This window comes from Pristiophorus japonicus, chromosome 2 (assembly GCF_044704955.1).
Source record: "Pristiophorus japonicus isolate sPriJap1 chromosome 2, sPriJap1.hap1, whole genome shotgun sequence".
Lineage (NCBI taxonomy): Eukaryota > Metazoa > Chordata > Chondrichthyes > Pristiophoridae > Pristiophorus > Pristiophorus japonicus.
This window is the reverse complement of record NC_091978.1, coordinates 296,507,489-296,528,710: the sequence shown is the minus strand read 5'-3', so window position 1 is coordinate 296,528,710 and position 21,222 is coordinate 296,507,489. Positions and strand designations below refer to the sequence as shown.

The 21,222-nt window shown below is 45.5% G+C and overlaps 1 protein-coding gene across 3 annotated transcripts in view; it reads right to left on the bottom strand.

Annotated features, from left to right (window-relative positions):
- Positions 1–567: 567 nt before the first annotated feature.
- LOC139247335 (FRAS1-related extracellular matrix protein 2-like) overlaps positions 568–21,222 on the bottom strand; it is a 531,243-nt gene continuing 510,588 nt past the window's right edge. Inside the window, exons 21-24 of one of the 3 annotated variants that reach the window (XM_070871607.1) lie at positions 21,027–21,153; positions 6,022–6,209; positions 5,769–5,915; positions 568–3,372 (exon numbers count right to left, since the gene is read on the bottom strand). In XM_070871607.1, coding sequence (XP_070727708.1) covers positions 2,836–3,372; positions 5,769–5,915; positions 6,022–6,209; positions 21,027–21,153 — 999 coding nt within the window. In that variant the 3' untranslated portion in view covers positions 568–2,835. Of the gene's footprint in view, positions 3,407–5,768; positions 5,916–6,021; positions 6,210–21,026; positions 21,154–21,222 lie in introns of those variants that run through there. The other 2 variants (XM_070871617.1, XM_070871627.1) reach the window with 2 other exon arrangements.

The following is a 21,222-nucleotide window of genomic DNA, read 5'->3' as shown; positions in this document are numbered from 1 at the left end:
CAGGCTGCTGCAAACCCCATGCTCGTCCTCCACCACAAGGCATACCTGAAGGCTGGTGTCGGCGAGGCAAGTGAACTAAATTGGGTCAGGCTCCATGGGTGAGCGCCCCCTGGAGGTGCGACAGGTGCTGGCAGATTGTCCCGATTATCACAATGAGGCTTGACGATCACTTTTGGATGGTCCTTGGGCCTCTTGGTTCAGGCACATGCTGGAAACGTGCCAACAGTTAAGCATCTTAAAATGGGCCATAACAAATGTAGCTCCCAAAGTTCTTTATTATGAAAAAATTGTGACAAAGGAAACCTGTGCTCTCCCAAAAATTGGAATGGCAATTGTCTAAGCCACAGCACCCACTTTACAGCTTTTTATTCTATGGTGAAATGCCACTTTAAGATTCACACTCTCGCAGAGGGTTTGGAGCTGAGGCTGAGACCACAACGCTGAGTGGGAATGCACATATCAGCACATCTGAGTTACAATTATTTACCCAAATAAACAGAGGCATGAGGCAGGTTCTTATTTATGAAAGCAACTGTATTATTGATCTTTTAAAAAATCCAGCAAAGACCTTCACTTCATGAATCAGAATGTATACAGTCAGAGTTCATGATAACACCTGCATTCTGGTATCTGCTCTTTGTCAAATGCTGACTGCCCTGCTCTGTATGTCCAGTGTTTTGAGTTTCTATTTCAGTTTTTCAGCATTTGCAGTTTTTATTTTTTACATAATTGTCACATGTTCCCTGATCCAGGCTAAAGCTTGGCTAACATCAATAAAGGGAGCCAAGTCTCAATGAGGCAAGAACCGGATAAGATGAGCTACTTTCACATTCAGTTACCATGAGGTTGTAACTATGGGCTTTGACAGTACAGTATTTCCCTGTTCCTGTGTTAAAACGTAGCTTCAGATAAAAGTTAAGGCTGCAGCATTGATCCCCATTTCTAGGGCCACTGGTTCACAGTGACTGAATTAAGTGAAATCCTGTTTTTTTATTAAAAAAGGATTCTGGGATTTTTACCAGTGCTCTGGAGTTCAGATTCTGCAAATTCATCTGTTTACAGCTAGGCTTTGAAGCTCAGGTCACTGAATAAGTTTGGTTATGGAGATCGCGTTCCATGATACCATCCATTTTTCTATGAAAAACACAAATTATTTCTGAAATGTGGGATGCATTTAGCTTGTCTGATTTCCAGAGTCATAACCTACTGTTCTCATTAGTCAAGTGACAATGGATAATGTTGAGGTAATAATGTCGTAACATCAAACTGAGTGTATACGATTGTCCATCGTCCTCTAAATTAACACAGGTTACAAGTGCTGTACATTCACTGAATGTACAGATCAACAGCTGTAATAATTAACAAAGTAATTCAAGTGTTGTTTATACTCAGGGTTCCACAATAAAAGCAGGGGTTTAAGCTCCTACTAAAAAGCACCATCACATGTAGAGAAATTTAACAACCTGCTCAATCAATATTCCAGTCAGAAAAAAATCAAAACATGAATGGGATTCATGCGAAAGGACAAAGAAGCACAATTAAAACATCCTCAGCATTAGGCAGCTGCACTTAATTCAGATTACCAAAAGAACCACAAAAGAGAACAAAAATAGTGGCTAAGAACATTCTGAAACAATCAGCTCTAAAGGACCTACAGTGAGAAAAGCTCTGTGTGCATCCTCGGAGTGTCTGGAGTGAAATGTGAGAAAGGTACTGCTCCACAAAGAGCAGCAACTGACACTTTCATTTTCACCCAAAGAGCAATAGATTAGTAAAATAAATCTGGAGGGGCATTAAAGCTTAAGTTATAAATGGGTCCAAGAGGCATATAAATGCATTTTGGAAGAAGGAAAAGATTGAGCGATATGGCGAGGAGATGGGTGGATGAGGTTGAGAGGAAAGTGATTGAGGGATATGGTGAGAAGATTGACAGGTGGCATTGAGTGGTAAGAGGTTGAGGGATATGAGAAAATGTATCGAAGGGAAGGGCTTATTGGACAAAATGGCCTCTTCCTATTCCTAAACAAATGTTATATTCGCATGATTCCCATTGCTTTGTACTCTATAGGCACTAAATCAGGAGGTATATGATGTCACAAACATAAATTTACAATAGTTTAATATTCATACACAGGAATCACACACTGCGATTCTTCAATCCTATCAGGGTGTGTTTTCAACTGGTTAGCTTATTCTCGTGTTCTCCCTCACCTCATCACTCCTGCATTTCGTTACAAGACATAATCCTAAGCATTCACTGCTAGCCCAAAAAGAGGTATTAAAGTAAAATAATTATAAAAACAAGCTAAAATCTGTACAAGTAATACAAGCATTACGATACATTTTAATAATCAAAAGGAAACAGAAATCATTATAATCCCTTTAAAAGAGTACCAAGCTGCTGGCATAGAATGTGCCACAAGTTTCAAGGCATCAATTCAGCGTCAAAAGGGATGGCACTCGGCCCCACCAGCAAGTGGGTATCATTTGCTTCAAACAACAGAAATGTGTATAAAAAGTCAGAGGGTACAATCTCACAGTGCCACACGCTATAAGAGGATGCTACCTTTCAAACATAAATAACTAATTCAAATGCAAAGCTCAGATGTTTATTCCCTGCCACTTGCAGTTGCCAGATGCATCTCGACAAAAGTTTTACAGTTTTCCTTCCTCAAGTTCCAACTTGTAGGAAAAAAAATTAAACAGTCATTTCCTGTTGCTGCTCCAAGTGTTTATGCGATGAGACAAGGCACTATGGGATAAGGCACTGAAATATTTCTCTTTTTAAACCAGTCTTTGTACAAGATGCAGTCGCAGTGACCACTCCTGGCACCCTTAGACCTCTGAGCTGTCGCTGTTGTAGCTTTGTCCTGTAGTCACTGTCTCATTGCTGCCAGCACGTTTATTGTTCGACGACTGCTTCCCACTGGCGTGGCGATTCCTGCATTTCAGCAACAGGAAGATTATGGCGACCATGCAGACCAAGAACAGCAGCCCCCCAGCTCCGCCCACCATGACAAGGATGCTGCCTTCAGACTCCCTGCTGGTGGTGGGCACAAATGGCTTCTGGTAGTGCTCACCGCTGGGCAGGTAGTCTTTCTGGGTGATGCTGATTTTATTGGCACGGTCCAGTGCTATGTGCTGGAGATTAGTGCCTCTGCCATTCTCTGCTCCAATGTCCTGGGTAACATCAGGTTCCTTTGGTGCTGATCGGCGGCTGCGACTGAATCCCACCCTGTTGGAATCGCTTCGCTTGGAGGACACTGAATGGTGCAGAAACTCCAAGCTTCTCTTGCCGATTCCTCTATTGGCATTCTCTTTGGAACGGACTGTGTAAATAACATGAATGTACCACTCTCGGCCAGCAGCCACCTGGACGAGAATTAGAAAAGCACAGTTTGATTGGCTAAAGCAACTTTATTTGTACTATAAATTGAGTGAAGTTAGATGTTCAATATCCATTTATAAAATAACTAATAAGCGTTTGCAAAATGTAAGCTTTGACCAAGAAACAGCCACTTTGGACCTGAACCCTGGGCATAGACATTTTCAACTTTCACGGGGTGTAAAACAGACGGTAGCAGATTGATCAGCTTTTATGTAGCCCACGCTGAAAATCAGGCGTGTAACGTGTGGTCGTTTTATACCCTCGCCGAAGTTGAAAGTTCTGACCCCCATGACTTCCAAGATTTTTTCCATCATAGACTCATTTAATCTGTTGCAGGGAGTTTCTGCAAGGTTCTCCCTACTGCAGACAGAATTAGTTAACTAAAGCTCCCAGAATTTTTATCTAATCTTAAATTGGCATTATTAATTTCTGACTGGTTGTAGTCGCTGTGTTCCATACAGCATTTTATCATCTCTGTATGTACTTACTCTCAGATTAAGTACAGATACTTTTGCAACTGTTCCGTAAAGAAGTTGTTCATGCTGCATTAATTGCTGGGGGTCTATTTCACATACACACGGCACTGCAGGGTAAAAGATTCTCCCAATCTCTATTTTTAATTGAGGCCTGTCCATTTTGTTACTTGTGTCCTCTATTTCAGCTTTTTAAACATCTGAATCACTTCTCCTCTCCCTCTTCTTCACTCCAGTAAGAACACGTTCAGTTCTTTGAATGTTCTTACAGATCTACATTCTTATCTTTTTCACTCTTTTCTGAATCCTCTTGGGAACATCGGTGTTCTGTTGATGATAGATGTCTAAATCTAAAACAATGTAAAACGCACAACTGGGCCACCCGAGGTCTGATCACTGGCCGTAGCACTGCCATGTTGCAGGTTATCAGGCTGGGATATATGGCCTGGTGTCACTTGTAGTGCTTTTTCTAGCTTAGGCAAGCTTGTTTTCAGTGAATGGTCAATAATCACAGCCAAATCTTTAACCTCCTTTATGAATGGACAGTCCATCATTGTGCATTATCTTACATATATCAAATTAATAGGTTTATCAATTACCTACATGAACCCAAAATAGTTTAACACTACACAGGTATGCTCAGGCAGGTTTTATGATTGTTCTGAATTTGTTACTGTGAATTATCTGTTGCATCAATCAGGAAATATAGCACTATTTTAAATGCAATGTTTTTTCTTGTGTAAATGTTATACTATTTATATTTTGTTCTCTACCCCTTTATAATTTCCCTGGTCACCACTAATCCGGTTGTATAATTCGCCTTTTGGGAGCAGCTTCGATGATGCCTTTACCGTTCGGCATCTCGCTGTACAGCGACTCAGTGGGGGAATTTTAACCTAAAAAAGTGGATAGGTTTGGAGCGTGGGTTAGTTAAATTGTTAAAAATCAGAATCCCTACCTGAATCCGCCTCCAATCCGCCCACTTCAGTTTTAACGGAGGCAGGACAGCGGCGGGCAGCCAACCCACTGCCAAGAGGCGCAACATCAATTTAAATATTACAACAGCCACTTTCTTAACCTCCATTTTGTTTTTAACTACAGCTGGTCAGGTTTTCAACACCTTGTAAAACCCGGCCGTTACAGCAAGGTGAGAACTGCTCCATCCCAGAGGTAAAGGCCTTTACACCTACCTCCTGGATCCATGGTCCCTAGCTCAACCCCCACATTTGGAGACACCCTCACAGGGCCTCCGTTACCTTCCAGGAGCACTCCCCCCACCCTCACGATCATCATGAGGCTGTCCCCGATCCTTCAGAAGCCCGATCTATAATCTTCTCCCCACCCATACCCAGTCCTCCAGAGGCTGGCATCGGCCCCTACCCGATCACTCCCTCCTCTGTGCGGTCTAGTGCCACAGGTTTACCTGCCTGGATCCAGCCAGCCTCTCCAACTGGCTGCAGATGGTAAACAGAGACTTCAGATGCAAATCAGGCCCAGTCGTCAAAAGTCGGCAGGACCTGCGGGAAACCCGCTCCCTCAGGTTTCGTGCCCATATCAGAGTCCGCCCGCCCCCAACCCGCCTCTCTCATGAAAATACAGCCCAGTGTGTGGGGTTAGTTGCAACAAACTTGAACTCCTCCATGACACAGCATAACACACTATTGCTTCCAACATGTTGCATCAGTGCAAAGTTCCTTCAATTGGTCTTTTTTACAAGATGCATTTTAAGGGATACGAACAGAACAAAACAGGAAAAGAGGACCATTTCTATTCAGATACGTTGGAATAACTTGCCAATATAAACCATTACAAATTGTCTAACCTCACATTCTTAACAAACGCCATTCAGCTGGATAAAAGAAAACAAAAGCCCAGCAGGAATGCGGGAGCTAATGTCAAACACTCACCTGGAAAAGTGGAGCAGAAGCAAGACTAAAACCATCAGACCCTGGCTGCTTCACAAGTGGTAATGCATTTGGCACATCAATAGCCAGCCTGGCATCAAAGCGAACATTACCAAAGACTGGGGCTTGGGACTCGGGCTGAGCTTTGTCCTGAGGAGAAAAGGATAATTTGTGTTGATGTATGGCTAATTTGTTAATAAGCAACTTTAATTACATTTCCATTCTTCTTCCCTATAGCTGACAGAATCCAACATACCAGAATCTTGAACCTGTACAATAAAGATGAGGAGTCAGCCAGACAACCAAATTCATTATTTGTTGGACTGTATTTGGGAACGTATCCATCCGCACCGGTGCATAGGAAAACCTTCTCAATGTTGCAGATGAAAGAATCTCCCAAGTTCTGGACTGGGTCCACCATAACACGTCCATAGATGAGAGAACCTGAATAGAAAGGTCACAAAAGACATTAGGATGAGAATAAAATATCTTCATTTTATATCTGTATCAAAAATCTTTGGCTCTCTTCACACTCCCTTCCTCCCGCAAGCGCGTTTCTTTTTTTTTCCTTGTCTCTAATGGCAGCTGGTCATTATTCTGCCATTCACACTGTATCTTGACAAATGTTTTTCTAACTCCTGGCATTACCATTTCAATTCGGCCCATCATTCCTTTTGTCTCTCTAATCTCTCCTGTCTTCCACCCTATCACAGACCTTCCCTTTTGTTCTTTCTTCCCCTCCCCCTTTCAGTGCTTCTTTAGAATGTGTTCTTTCTGAACACTCCAGTTCTGACAAAGGGTCATTGACCCAAAATGTTAACTCTGCTTTCTCTCCACAAATGCTGCCTGACTCACTGAGATTTCCAGCATTTTCTGTTTTTATTCCAGATTCCAGCATCCGCAGTAATTTGTTTTTGTATAAAATATTTGTTGATGCTTACAGCACACAAGGCTTTCAGCCCATTGTGTCTGTGCCAGCTCATTGCTAGAGCAATCCAAAACTTATCCTGCTGCCCCACTCTCTCCCCACAGCACTGCATCTCATTCCTGATAGTATCCTTTGCACAGGGAATGGTTGCGACAGAGACTATTGCCTCTTTTAGAAAGTAAGTTCAATAAAGAATTGAAGCTGAAGTAGATATATAATTATATAAAGATATCCACTGAGATAATGTGCTTTCTGAAATGGGTGCCAAAACTGCACAGTGTTCTAACCATTGTCTTGCACAATTTTATCCGAACCTCACTGCTCAGTTTTTAAGTATTTTAACAACATAACTTCAGGTCCCTTAAAAAACCCCAATCTGGTGAACCACCAGTTAGAACTGAGTAATATGGCCTCACTTTGGTTGTGCCAGGTGTTTTATCTGGGTTAATTCTGTCAGATGTGAATGCTAACTGTTTTCTGGATTAACACTGTCTCCTCCCATCCCCAGCAAAAAAGTGTTTTTGATTCAGTCTATACTGTTGGGTGTCTATGGGCTGCTGAAGAACAGAACATGCAGTCGATGATATTGAAACACTGAGCCCCTTTCCATATGAAGGTGGATGAAGATTCAAATCTCTGCAATCTGGCATCTCACACCAGCTGCAATGTTATGATTTAGAATGGAGATTATTAGGGTTCCACTCTAGCATGTTAGTTGGGACACCATGGAACATTGATACTGCTATCCTTCCGGATTCTCTTTGCAGATCCCTTTTACGTGAGGTAACACTTCCTCCATTTTTAGATATTTTCTGTCGATCCTGGCCTACCTTCAGCACATACAGGCCGGAATTTTACTAGCCCTGCGTGTGCGGGTTCGGAGATGGGCCCGTTGTCAAAATGGCTGTGATTGACAGCGCGGCGGGATCCTGTTCTGAACCTAGCTCCTTGTCAGTTTCCAAAGTGCCGGGTCTGGCTGCAGTTCCCAAATCCGACACCAAGCGGCGGGCCAGCCAATTAATGTCATTAAGAGGTACTTTAAATGTAGTTTAAAATAATTTTTACCAGGTACTTACCATTTTTCCAACTTTTTAGGAGCTTCCCATCGCTCGGGCTTCAAGTCAGGTAATTGTGCCGGGTTCTCAATGACTCTCCATTGCTTTGGCTAGTTGACAGCTGCAGAAGTGGTATAAAAGCTACCATTTCACAGTTGTTCACTTTCCAATCTCAGAAGCTGAAGCCTTCAGGATTTGGAAGACACTTTTGAGCTGTATGCAGTTTGGAAGTGTTTGCAGTGAACTCTCTATCCACTGTCACCTCCTTGGAGCAATCTCTCTCACCATTGACTTCAGCTGCCATCTATTCCATCAGCATCGGTGCCTTTGAGAAAATCTCATCGTAGTCCTCAAAATTCCACCATGATCAGCCCCAATACCATCATCACTAAACACACCAGCATCACTACCAACAATGCCAAACTTCGCCACAATCAACTGATGCTGCACAGAACACGGCATCAGCACCTGAGTTGTTGAGTTCAGTTCGTTGGACATATTCAAAAGGGAGTTAGATGTGGCCCTTACAGCTAAAGGGATCAGTGGGTATGGAGAGAAGGCAGGGGTGGGGTACTGAAGTTGCATGATCAGCCATGATATATTGAATGGCAGTGCAGCTCAAAGGGCTGAATGGCCTGCTCCTGCACCTATTTTCTATGTTTCAATGTTTCTGACCACATTGCTCCCAGGACGCCAGGGATGGCCTCACCATGGCCACATTTACTTCACTTGATGCTGTACACGCTGGCTGCCACATGATGTACCAGGTTGGTACTGTGAACATTACAAACACACACATACAAGATGGCTCTACAGGAACTTGTCAGGTGACCCTGTCACATGATGCTTTCATTGTATTTACATGAATAGTTGCATTACCACAGTAGTCCACTAGGTGGAGAAGTGGAGCTGTATTACACTTCTCCCTCCTTAATGAAGAAGTAATTATAACAAAATAATCATACATAACTTGCATGGTTATACACAACAAAAGATATGGACTTATTTTGCCATATTTACAAATCAAACGTAACCAGTGGTATTCTGTTTTGAAGCGGATAACTTCGCTCTCGAACAGAACTTTCCAAACAGGGTGTTGAATTTCGACTCTAGGCTGAGCCTGAGGAGAGTTTTTCTCCAAGGGATGCCCTTGATCTACATTTGAACTCTTGGAACTTCAGTCAGTTTGTCTGCCTGACTCAAACTCAAACTTAAATTCTGACTTTCTCGTGGACTTGTTTCTGGCACATCTGATGTAGGATTTGCTACTGGTACTCTACTTGTAATAAGACTATCTGACTCATCAGAAATAATCAAATCATTTCAACTTTCAAATCCTTCCACCTCTGCAGGTAAAATATGATATATGTGAACAAACCTAACCTTTCCGTGATCAAACATCTTGACCAAATATGTGCGAGGACCAGATATCTTCACTACTCTTCCTGGTAATCACTTTAACCATTTATGGTGATGGTTCTTCACTCTAACTTTCCGATTCAATTTCACATTTCTCTCTCTTACTCTACCTCGATCATGATTCTCTTTCTACTGTAATTGTTTCTCTTCTACTGACTGTGCCAAGTTTGGCTTCAACGACGAGAACCTGGTTTGTGGCTGTCGTTTGAAAAACCACTCTGCTGGTACCAGTAATTGTAGGAAGAGTATTACAATAAATAATTCTAAAATTTGCTAATTTGTGGTCCAACAACAACTACTGTTTCTTTGGATTTGGATCTAACATTTGTTTGATGAGAGCATGTTTTACAATTTCTACTGTGCGCTCTGCTACAGCATTTGTAGCAGGGTGGTACAGTGGAACCTTGGTATGTTTCACACCATTTCTGCTCATTAACTGTGCAAATTCTTCTGGACAAGATTGCAGCCACAATTTCTTTGGGGAGACCATATGAAGAAAACAATCTTCGCAAATTGTCTAGTGTTTTACTTCTTGTTCTTTTCTGCATTGGAAACACCTCTACCCACATCAAATGGCTATCAATCACAATGAACAATTGTTGTCCTTCTAGCTCAGCAAAATCTACACGTAACCATTACCACACTCTGGGAGGCCATTTCCATGGCGGTAATGATACTGATGTTGGTTTCTTGCTTACCGATTGACATGCTGTACACTGACTAATGATGAACTCTATGGGGCCGAAATGCAGCCTCCTGAAAAGACCACTTACCGCCAGAAAGCGGCAACCAAGCAGCGGAGTCCAGTGGCCGACGATTTGTGGTCGAATGGCCGCCGGCAGCGAAATTCACCTTGGGGGTTTTTCCGGCGGTCTCCACTTTCGCTCCGCTGTTGCCAACCCATCCTAAGTGCGGCATTAAAGAGCGCATTGCCGATCTTTCGTACCTCCAGCGAAATTTAGCTCCAAAACTCTTTGATCCACCGTGCGGTGCCCCCGACAGCTTTTTCTGTCGGTGCACCTTGCTTTCAGTGTGTGAGCTATGGCAGCACAGTGGCCTTTCAAGGGGAGGGTGCACTGCCACGGCCGCCATATTTTTTTTTGTCAGCTGACTGCCAGGTTGGGCTGACAATTATACCCCCGGGCTCAGCCGGACCGCCAACAGGCAGCCTGGCACCCCCTCTTGGCTGCCGGCCTGGCTAAAACCCTCCCTGGTGGCCCAGTGGACCAAAGTTTTAAAATGCCGAAGGCTCTCCCCTTTAAGTTAATGATTGACAGCAGCAGTGACTCTGTCCTGCCTCCATTTCCACCCCCCTTGTTGGCGATCTGCTGCTTACCACCCGACTTCTGCCCACATTATGACCGACTTCTGGTCTACTTGATAAAAAAGGTAAAGGGCTAGACGTTCCACTTTTGTGCAATCGCCCAAAAATGGGCGTTATTTTCAGCGTTGGCGATAAATATCGGTTTTGTGATCGTCGGATTATCGGCCATTTTCAAAACCCCAACTTTCCATTTTATAAAACGGGCATTACCGCGAGCGATCTGAAATGGGTGTAAGTGTTAAATTTTATGACCTTCTGCCGTAAAGTGTCAGCGTCCATAGCAACGGCATGGCAACGGTCATTTCCCGCATTTCAGGAGGTCAGAGGTACATGCACAGAAGAGGAGAGAGAGGGAGCAGAGAGGAAGTGAAAGCTTGTTTTGGTGTGTTGTGTGCTTGTTTGGCTGTTGTGGGAGGTAGGAGGGAGAGTTACCAGCTGCAAAAAGACTGCTGAGCACAAAGAACGTTGTTCCCACCAAGTTTTTGGTGAAAAAAAAAAATTTCAAATGGAAGGAATGGAGGAGGCAACACAGCAAGCTGTGGAGATTGAGGACGCTGGCAAAAGCAGTGAGGTTGGAGAGGAACAATTGGGAGAACACAAACGAGTGAGGAGATTCACCTATGAGGCAAATGCATTCCTCCTGCAGGAGGTGGAGTCACGCTGGGGTCAATTGACCCAGGTTAGGTGTGGGAAGCCTACCCCAAAGGTCTACCAGAAGATATGGGCTGACATAGCCGAGGTGGTCTCGTCGGTGACCAACAAGGCGCGTGAGGGCAACCAGTGCCGCAAGCGCTGGAACGACCTTGTCGGATCCGCCAGAGTAAGTATTACATTTATTTACATGTACTTATATATTCATATAATTTGAATTGTAAGTGTAATGATTGATTAAAATCAGATGTGATGTCTTGCACTTATACCAGGAATGTTTCACTCAAAGCCTGCGTTTACGATGTACGTCTTTAGGTAAAGAATGATAATTATCAAAATAATCATGATCACATCTGTTGGTTATGTGTTGTATCAGTCTCTGTGACAATACCTTGCAATGATCTCACGCAATGATTTCATGTATGTTGTGCTGGTGTTACCTTTTACAGAAGAAGCTTTTGAAGAATAGGGCCGAGCAGAGACGAACAGGTGGCGGGTCACCAGTCATCATCGAGCTCACTGACATCGAGGAGCGGGTGCTGGCACTAGTGGGGACCCACCCACGGTCGGCCACACATGCAGCAGCAGAACCAGATGTGATGCCACGTGAGTAAAGTATACACCATTGCGTGAGGTAAAGTCAATAGATGTCACACCCACTTATATCCGACCAATAGTATATGATAGACGATTGATAAAAGTATTATATAAATAATGATGGCCTCATGAGAATCATTGCCATGCAGAATTAAGTGATGGTCATGAAATGTGATGATTTTGTTAGCGATGGTGCTTTTGTCGTGGATAGAATCACCTTGTGACCCGAGCACCCACGAAACCTCATTTGTGTTTTGTAGCTCAGCCAGCAGCGCAGCACCATGCAACACCACCGAGCCTAGAAGGTGTGGGTGTGGGACCAGACTCGCCGGACAATCGTGCATCTGGTGCTGAGGAGCCCCGATTCTCGCCCGTGAAACTGCAGGGTGCCTTCGCCACGGATGAGAATGCGGACTTTGAGGAGTCTGCATCGCCAAGCTCCATAATGCAGTCGACACCCATGACATCTAGTGCTCACGTGTCCATTCCCTCCTCCACCGTGGAGGTACAAGGCCCAAGCACCTTGCCGCAGGGCACCCGAGGTGTCTCCAGGACGGCACCGACCATGCGGAGGTTGGTTCGACGCAGCAGGTCTGCTCCACGATTGGCAGATCTGAGCGGGGACATGTTGATGCAGGTCAGAAGATCCTACAGACAATGGGGGGCATGTCCTACCAGCTGGCCAGCATGTCCACCACCATGAGCGAGTATGTGTCGTGGATGGCGGAGGCACTGGAGGTGATAGCCAAGAACACTGGTGGCAGAAGCCTCCCAGTGGTCCCGGAGCATAGCACTGGACCCCAAGCTGCCACATCCCCCATTGCCAATGACACATGAGAGCCAGGAGGAAGATCTTGCTTCCGGCTCGGAGCACGTTCCCACCTCGGGACTGTACTCTCCCGTATCCGTCCAACCAGATTCTGTCGTCATCCCCCCAATGAAGCAGTGCCTGAGGAGCTCCTTGGCCAGGCGGCTTGGAGTTAGGAGGGGAAGGGGAAGGGGTAGAGGTGGGGAGGAGAAGCCGGGTGGTGGTGGGGGGGGGGGGGGGGGGGAAGGAAAATGAGGTGCATGGCCGCAGGTTTTGTCTTGGTCACAGAATTTATGTTGCTGCTATTTTGTTGGGAGGTTTGGGGGAGGGGGGTACTTTGTTTTTTTGCATTTGTGTTCTATGTTTATGAAGTGTTGTTGGAAGTGTTAAACATTTAATGAATGATATAAATGTTATAAATTTGTTGTGGGGTGGGGTGTTTTTTACAGTTATAATTATGATTTTATATAAATGTTCTCATTAAATGTTTTTTATTTAACATAACCTTGTTGCGTATTGTCTCAGCTAGCTGCACCGTTACACACTGGTGATTCCTTAACATGAAAATGGATAATTCAACATCACTTGAATTAACTTAAACTTTAACTGTCACCAAATTAATGCACACCATTCATGTATGAGCTGCAGACACAGCAGTGTTGCAGCTTTGTCAATACGACCAACATTATTTCAAGCAAAGCGCTCATTTATGAGCTGCTGACATAAGAGTCTTGCAGCTATGTAGCCACCACGGGTCCTTTCCTGTGTCTAGAGGGGGGGGGGGGGACATGGTTTCACCGTCAGCCTGATTGTCAGTCCCGAGGTCAGCATCCATCTCCTCATCTGCCTCTTCCTCTCTCTCCTGAGGTGGACCAGCAGTCCCTTCTGGCAATTTTTGTTCGTTCCTGATAGCCAAGTTGTGCATGCATTTCAGCACCACAAATTGAGCTACCTGCTCAGAGTGGTATTGTAACTCGCCTCCTGAGTGGTCCAGGCATCTAAAGCGCTGCTTATGCACTCCAATGGTATTCTCAATGATATTGCGTGTGGCTCTGCAGCTCTCGTTGTATCGCTTCTCGGCTTCTGTCTGGGTGTTATGCAGGGGGGTCGTCAGCCAGGTGGCGAAGCCATATCCTTTGTCACCAAGCATTCAGCATTAACCTTGTGGCTGACTGGTAAACATGTCAGATACAACGCTCTCACACAGGATGTGAGCATCATGGATTCTGCCCGGAAATTTTGCATTGACTGTCATTATCATTTGCTGGTGGTCGACAACGAGTTGCACATTCAGGGAGTGGAATCCCTTGCGGTTCTGAAAAACCTCTGCATTCTGAAAAGGTGCCCGCTTGGCGATGTGCGTACAGTCTATTGCTCCCTGCACCTTGGGAAGTTTGCAATTCTGATGAATCCTAGAGTCCTCTCAGTCTGTGCCTCCCTGGTCATAGGGAAGCTGATAAAAGTCCATCCTGCCTGCATAAAGGGTGTATGGCATGCTGAGATATAACACAAATGTCGCCAGCTGAGGCCTGAAAGGAACCCGATGTGTGGAAGGAAAGTGCCACAGTGACCCTGACCTCAACAGACAGTGCGGTCTGATGGCACTGGCAGGCTGCACATCTCCCCTGATGACTTGGCATATCTCACTGATAACCTCTTTCCGGAAGCGCAGTCTTTTAAGGCACGTTTTATAAGACCGCTTCTCCCTATAAGTGCATGGGGTGTAAGGTCTCGTCCTCCTCAGTAGTCTGCTACCTCTTTGATTGGGCACATAATGTTGTTGAATAAACCTTCTGCCATCTCTAGTCCGCAGCATGTGGATAGTCATCAAGACAGGCTGAGAAATTACAGGCCCCATTACAATCACAATCAGTGTTATACCTATTGTTCACAAACAATAAATTTACCGACTAAAACACCTAAAATAAATTCAAATCGTCCACAGTATGATAAGATGTTTGTTCAGATGTTCAAATCACCTTAAAAGACCTCCAGAGTATATCAAAACTCTCCAGAAGTTGAAGCAGCCTTTATATGAACTGACCTCCGATTTACAAAATGGTGTCCATACCGCTGGGTTTAGTTCAGGTAAGAGCAACTTTTTCTCAGCGGGTTTTTCGGCGAGTGATATTTTCGGCGTTATGTGGGCGAGGCACCAAAAGTAATGCTCGGCGATATTATGGGCATTAGTTTCGCCCATTCTGATCTTGACAGCAAAAAAAAGTGGGCAGGCGGTATTATTAATTCTCAGCGTTAACTACATGCCGAAAGTAACGCCCGACGATATTATGGGCGTTAGTTTCGCCCATTCTGATGTTTACGCCGAAAAAAAATGGGTGGGCGGTATTATTATTTCTTGGCGTTAAGTACATGCCGAAAGTAACGCTGGGTGATGTGATCGAAACATGGCCATTAGTTTCATTTTGTTACTAAATGGGCGATATCTGGATGTTATAGCTCATCTCAGCATTAAAATGGATGTTAAGTGGGTGGTATCTTTGCAAAAAAGTGGAAAGTCTAGCCCATAGAGCTGAATTTACTGAAAGAGGCGACCTCATTGACGCGGCGGAAAAAAACACTTCAGGAGCGGAAGGTGCGACCCGTTTCGGGCGGGGGTGAATTTCAGCCCCGATATTTTTATCTAGACTTGGCCAACATAAGCAAAACTCTTGGTCAAGCACATTCCCAGGTGCTGGTCATGAAGATCTCCTAACAATTTGGACCTGACCCTATTTGGAATAACTACTCTTGCACCCCGCACGATACAATCTTTATCCACTAATAATTTATTCGTAAGAACGAAGTGTGGATGAATATCTTCCTCTAATACCTGGTTTGGCCAGCCATTTGCTATGTAATCATACACCTTTGACATAACTGGGTCACGTTTGGTTGCTCTACTAATCTCTTCAGCTGTGACTGGCAGTTCATCAATGTATGAAAAACAGAACACTTCTTCTACCTTAAAAAATAATGTCCTCAGTCTCTAGTCTTTTGAGTTCTTGCTCAACTTTCTCCTTAAGTGCGTATGGTACGAGACATGGCTTGTAGTAAATTGGTCTAACGTCCTTCTGTGCTCTGACACTCGCCTTGAATCCTTGGATCAGACTGCCTGTTTCGCGGAACTCCTTCGGATATTGCTTGATGACATCATCCTTCGATGCAAATCTCGTTTCAACACGAAAAATCTCATTCCAGTCCAGCTTCAGTGATCCCAACCAATTTCTACCTATTAAGGCAGGCTTGTCTCCTGCCACTACAAGCTCTGAAACTGAACCTTATATTTCTCCAGTATGGTGATATGTCCTATCCCAGGGATTTGTTCTCCTGAGTAGTCTCGCAGCTCTATCTTCGACTTCTCCAGTGGAAAATCACTCAAGTTGTCGAGATATAGCGATTCCGGTACTATGCTCACGGATGCACCCATGTCAATTTCCATGGGTATCCTGCTTCCTGCAACATCTACTTGGATGACGATACTTTGCAAATCGCGGTTAGATACCCTCATGCTCCTGATCACGTGTATCTCCAGAACCTCCTCGTCCTGTTGCTTCTGTTCAATGCTATGTACTCTCTGGCGATTACTACTTCTAGCTTTGAACATCGGTTTACTCTTCAGTCGGCATGCTTTCGCAAGATGCACTGTTTTCTTGTAGAAGAAACACTCTGCCTTTACATATGGACAGTTTTGAGTGCGGCTTTGTCCCAGACACTGATAACATGACTTCAATGTATTGTTACCGTGGCCAGTTGCTGAGGCCTTGGGGCCCAACTGCCTCTTACTTTTAACCTGAAGCCAATTCACCTCAGTTGTTTGAAGACTGGGAGTATTGGTCGGCCATATCCATTGACATAACTGTCTGACAAGCTAAATCAAAAGTCAAGTTAGAGGTTGTCAACAACTTCCTTCTGATTGCTTCATTTTTCATCTCACAAACAAAGCGATCATGCAATGCTCGGTCCTGAAAGTTTCAATTTATTCACTGATATTCTGGCCATTTAACTGATTTTTTGTTCCATAACCTATAACTTTCAGCAATTTCCAGGGGCGCAGGTCTGTAGTGCTGTTAGAATCTCCATCAGTAGCGTGTCCTCTGGCTTGATGGGAGCAAGCAAATTTTTCAGGGTTTCATTCACCTCGGGGCCTGCTTCAGTCAGGAAACTAGTCCGTTTTCTTTCTAACACCTCCCGGTTATGGTTTTCATCATCGGGGACTTCAACGATACTATTCGTGGTGAAAAGCATTTCTAGCCACTCCACATATGCTCCAAAAGTCTATCGGTCACGATGGTACTCACCCAAGCACCCTATTATTCTGATTGGCTCAGCCATCTGGACTCTGACAATGTTGACAGTTCAGCCATGTGTTCTTGTAATTTACCTTGGATTTTTAGCTGTGCTGCAAAACAAAGAACCTCTCAAAGTCTCTCTGTTGTTTGGCTAGAACATCCACCAACAAAAATTTCAGCTTGGGAATCCGATTATCTCATCCTCCTCGCCAATGTGATACATTATTTACGACATCACAAACACACACATACAAGATGGCTCTACAGGAACTTGTCAGGTGACCTTGTCACATGATGCTTTTATTGTATTTACATGAGTAGTTGCATTCCAAAGTAGTCTACTAGGTGGAGCAGTAGTCCACTAGGTGGACCTATATTAAGGGTACCACCCCACACCAGCACTGTAAAACATCCCTGAAATTCCCAAGCCATTCCTTTCACACTCAACACTATTGTAGGGCGTACTCTTATGTCTCACCATTCACTACAACTCACAAAACCACTTCTAAAGGCAAAGTGTTAAATAAAGATATCAATGTTTCACAACACATTAGCAGAAATGCTACATGAACATTGGCTAAAGGACCCAAGTGCCTACCCTTGTGTGTTGCTCATTGGTATGATTGGACAAGGATGAGCGTGAGTGTGAGGTGTGGCTCGTGAGATGGGGATGTGATAATATTGATAGAGAGGGATGGGTGGAGTTGCAAGGTAAGTTGGTGTAAGGATGTGCAGGAGGAGGGTACGAAGAGTGATTGGGATGTGATGAGTGGCACAGCAGGATGAGGTTGAGTGTGGCTTTGCAGTAGCATTTCGTGATCTACTGAGATCATTGAAATGTTTGCGCCACTACAGCCAGCTCCTCCTGACAACATCCCTGCTTGTGCCTTCCTGTGTAACCAGGCTGCTTTGGTGTCCTGGGGAGGTCTCTTCCCCAGAACATTGGAAGGGAAGTGAGCCTCCCTGCAAGCTGTGACTCCCTCCATAAGCATCTGAGAGCCTGAGTGCAGCTGTGCATTTTTGTGCAGTGCTTGTCAGTGTTTACAGCACCTCAATGCTGCAGAACACTTAAAGAACAGTTGCCAAAATCAATGTGGACATGGCCCCTTTAAGGAAACCGGCTGAGGATGCGTCATCAACTGCGTCATCAGATCCGCTTCCTTTTAGTTGGCCGGGAACCTCACAGAGCGGGCTTAACAAGCCTAAACTAGGGAAGGTTTTTCACACAGTGTGGGCTGGAGCCAGGAGCGAGGTCGCCATCCCCCACCGACCCCAGCCTCGTCACAGTTGGCGCGATCAAGTGAGAATTACTGACCTACTTTTGGAAAAGGAGTTCTAAATCGTCTCTGGGTCTAATTTGGATGATCAGTTGCTCATTCTCCCTTCAATTTACTTTTCTAACTCTTCTGGACATGGCATTGTTTGGGAAATGTGCACCCCAACATTCCATAGTATAGACTACCGTGCTTTCCAAATCGCTCTCATTACTGTGAACATTCAACACGATACAATGTAGGATCTCCATAAAAACATTTTTACTATCTACCTTTTTTTGCAGATGGCATAACCATCAAACTGAGGAGCTCTGGCATTATTAGTTATGAAAATAAGTTCTAGGAGCCGAAATTGCTCCACCGAATAAGGCTTCGGGCCACTGGAAAGCGGCAGCCATGGGCGGCGCGGAATGGCCGCCGATTCTCAGTGGAGGGGCCGCCATTTTAAAAATTGCTCTACCTCAGGAGCGGAGCGATGTCTGGGACCGCTCTGTCCATTTTCCCTCCGTGGTATGCATGGGCTGACCCCTTTCTGACTGGCGGGGACCCCCTCACGAAATTGCTCTCGGGAAATTGCCCCTTACCTGAAATTGCCCCATGGGAGAGGCCTCAACGCTGGCTGATGCTCCAGACAGCTTTTGCAAAATGGCGGCATGGCCACCCTTAAAGGGGAGGGCGCGCTGCCAAGTCCGCCGTGTTTTTTTTTGTCGGCTGACTGCCGGGTTCGGCCAGGCCGCCAACAGGGTTTCTTGGGTGATAGGCCGCCAGTCCAGCCGAAACACTCCCAGGTGGCCCAGTGAATCAAACTAAAATATCTGCAGAGTTCGCAGCAGCCCTCCTCGTTAACTGAAGGGAAGAGATATGTTAGCATGATGCGACACGTCCGCATCAACTTGACGTCATCCGCAACGTGCTGACATCATCAGCGCGCCATTGATGACTGATCTGGGCGGCAGACCCACTGCGAGGTCACTTCCACCCTGCACTTGACCGGAACACCGCACAAAGAAAAAAAAGACAAGTGCTGATGGGGCGGAGAAAAACTTAAAAGAACAGTAGGTGTGCCCCGTTTCAGGCGGAGGGCAATTTCTACCCCTTGATCTGTTCAGTTACAAAAGGACATCAACAAACAGAACAAATTAGGTCTGCATGGATGAGTCTGCTACAATAGTTTGCACTGCAAGCACTATACACCCTGTACCAGTACATTAATCAGAGAAAACCGAGGCCTGGCTGAGCGCAGGTATTGAGATGGTCAGCGGTCCACTTCCTGGAAGGAGGAGAGGTCAAATAGGTCAGAGTAACCACAGCCATTGCGCACACCGCGTGTTCGACAGAGACTCCGCTGGTAAGTGGGGCCAGCGGCCAGGGGGAGGCCAGAACGTCATTGGAGAGTTGAAGGCCCGAACATCGCTGTAGGGATGAAGGCCCGAACGTTGCCGGTGGGAAGAGCGAGGAGTGAAGGTAAGGCCCAAACCTGTAGTTGAAGTTGGTCGGAGGCTCATTGCCGTTGAGATTGCCGGAGGTCGGTTGGAGCAGCTGAGTCAGCCAGTGGGGAACGAGAGACCAGTTGGAGTGACCTCGGTAGTAGGGAGGTCGACCTGGAAGACCCAATCAATGTCCGGACCGGGGTCAAGTAGGGCTGCGTCATCGCCCCAACCCTCATCTCGATCTTCCTCGCTGCAATGTTTCACCTCACACTCAACAACCTCCCTTCTGGAGTGGAACTAAACTATAGAACCAGTGGAAATCTGTTTAGCCTTTGTCACCTCCAAGACCGTCCCAGCCTCTGTCGTCGAACAACAGTATGCGGACGACGCTTGCGTCTGCGCACATTCTGAGGCTGAACTCCAAGTCATCGTCAACATATTTACCGAGGCTTACGAAAGCACACTAAATAGCCGTAAGACAAAGGTCCTCCACCAATCTGACTCCGCCACACAGCACTGCCACCCAGTCATCAAGATCCACGGCGCAGCACTGGACAATGTGGACCACTTTCCATACCTTGGTAGCCTATTATCAGCAAGGGCAGACATCGACGACGAGGTTCAACACCGCCTCCAGTGTGCCAGCGCAACCTTTGGCCGCCTGAGGAAGAGAGTGTGCGAAGATCAGGGCCTCAAATCTGGCACCAAGCTTATGGTCTACACGGCTGAAGTGATACCCGCCCTCCTGTATGGCTCAGAGACGTTGACCATATACAGTAGACACCTCAAATCGCTGGAGAAATACCACCAACGCTGCCTCTGCAAAATCCTGCAAATCCCCTGGAAGGACAGATGCACCAACGTCAGTGTTCTTGATCAGGCATACCAAGCATCGAAGCACTGACCACACTCGACCTGCTTTGTTGGGCAGGCCACATTGTTTGCATGCCCGACACAAGAATCGCAAAGCAAGCGCTCTACTCTGAACTCCTACATGGCAAGCGTGCCCCAGATGGGCAAAGGAAATGTTTCAAGGACACCCTCAAAGTCTCCTTGATAAAGTGCAACATCCCCACCGACATCTGGGAGTCCCTGGCCAAAGACCGCCCTAAGTGGAGGAAGAGCATCCAGGAGGGCACTAAGCAGCTCAAGTCTCATCGCCAAGAGCATGCAGAAAACAAGCACAGACAGCGGAAGGAGTATGTGGCAAACCAGACTCCCCACCCATCCTTTCCTCCAGTGACTGTCTGATCCACCTGTGACAGAGACTGTAATTTCCATATTGGACTGTTCAGTCATCTGAGAACTCACTTTTGGAGTGGAAGCAAGTCTTCCTCGATTTCGAGGGACTGTCTATGATGATGATGACATTAATCAGAAACAAACATCTCTTCACTGACAGTGCCAATCGTGTACACGTGTGTGTAGAGGTCTATTCCAACCCATTATGGTGGTCTCACTAGATATGTAGCATGTGCGAGCAAACCTTCTGAAAATGCAACATCCGTTCCTTCTCCAAATCCCATTGAGCCATCAGATAGCCACAGCTCTCTCTTGGACAGTAGGACCATCTGGGTGTTCAGGCTAAACTCAGCAGCCACAGGGTCGCTCACCTATTACAAAGAATAGAGCAGCAAGCAGAAGCGATTAGGTCCTGCCATGGTTATGTTTTATTATTTATT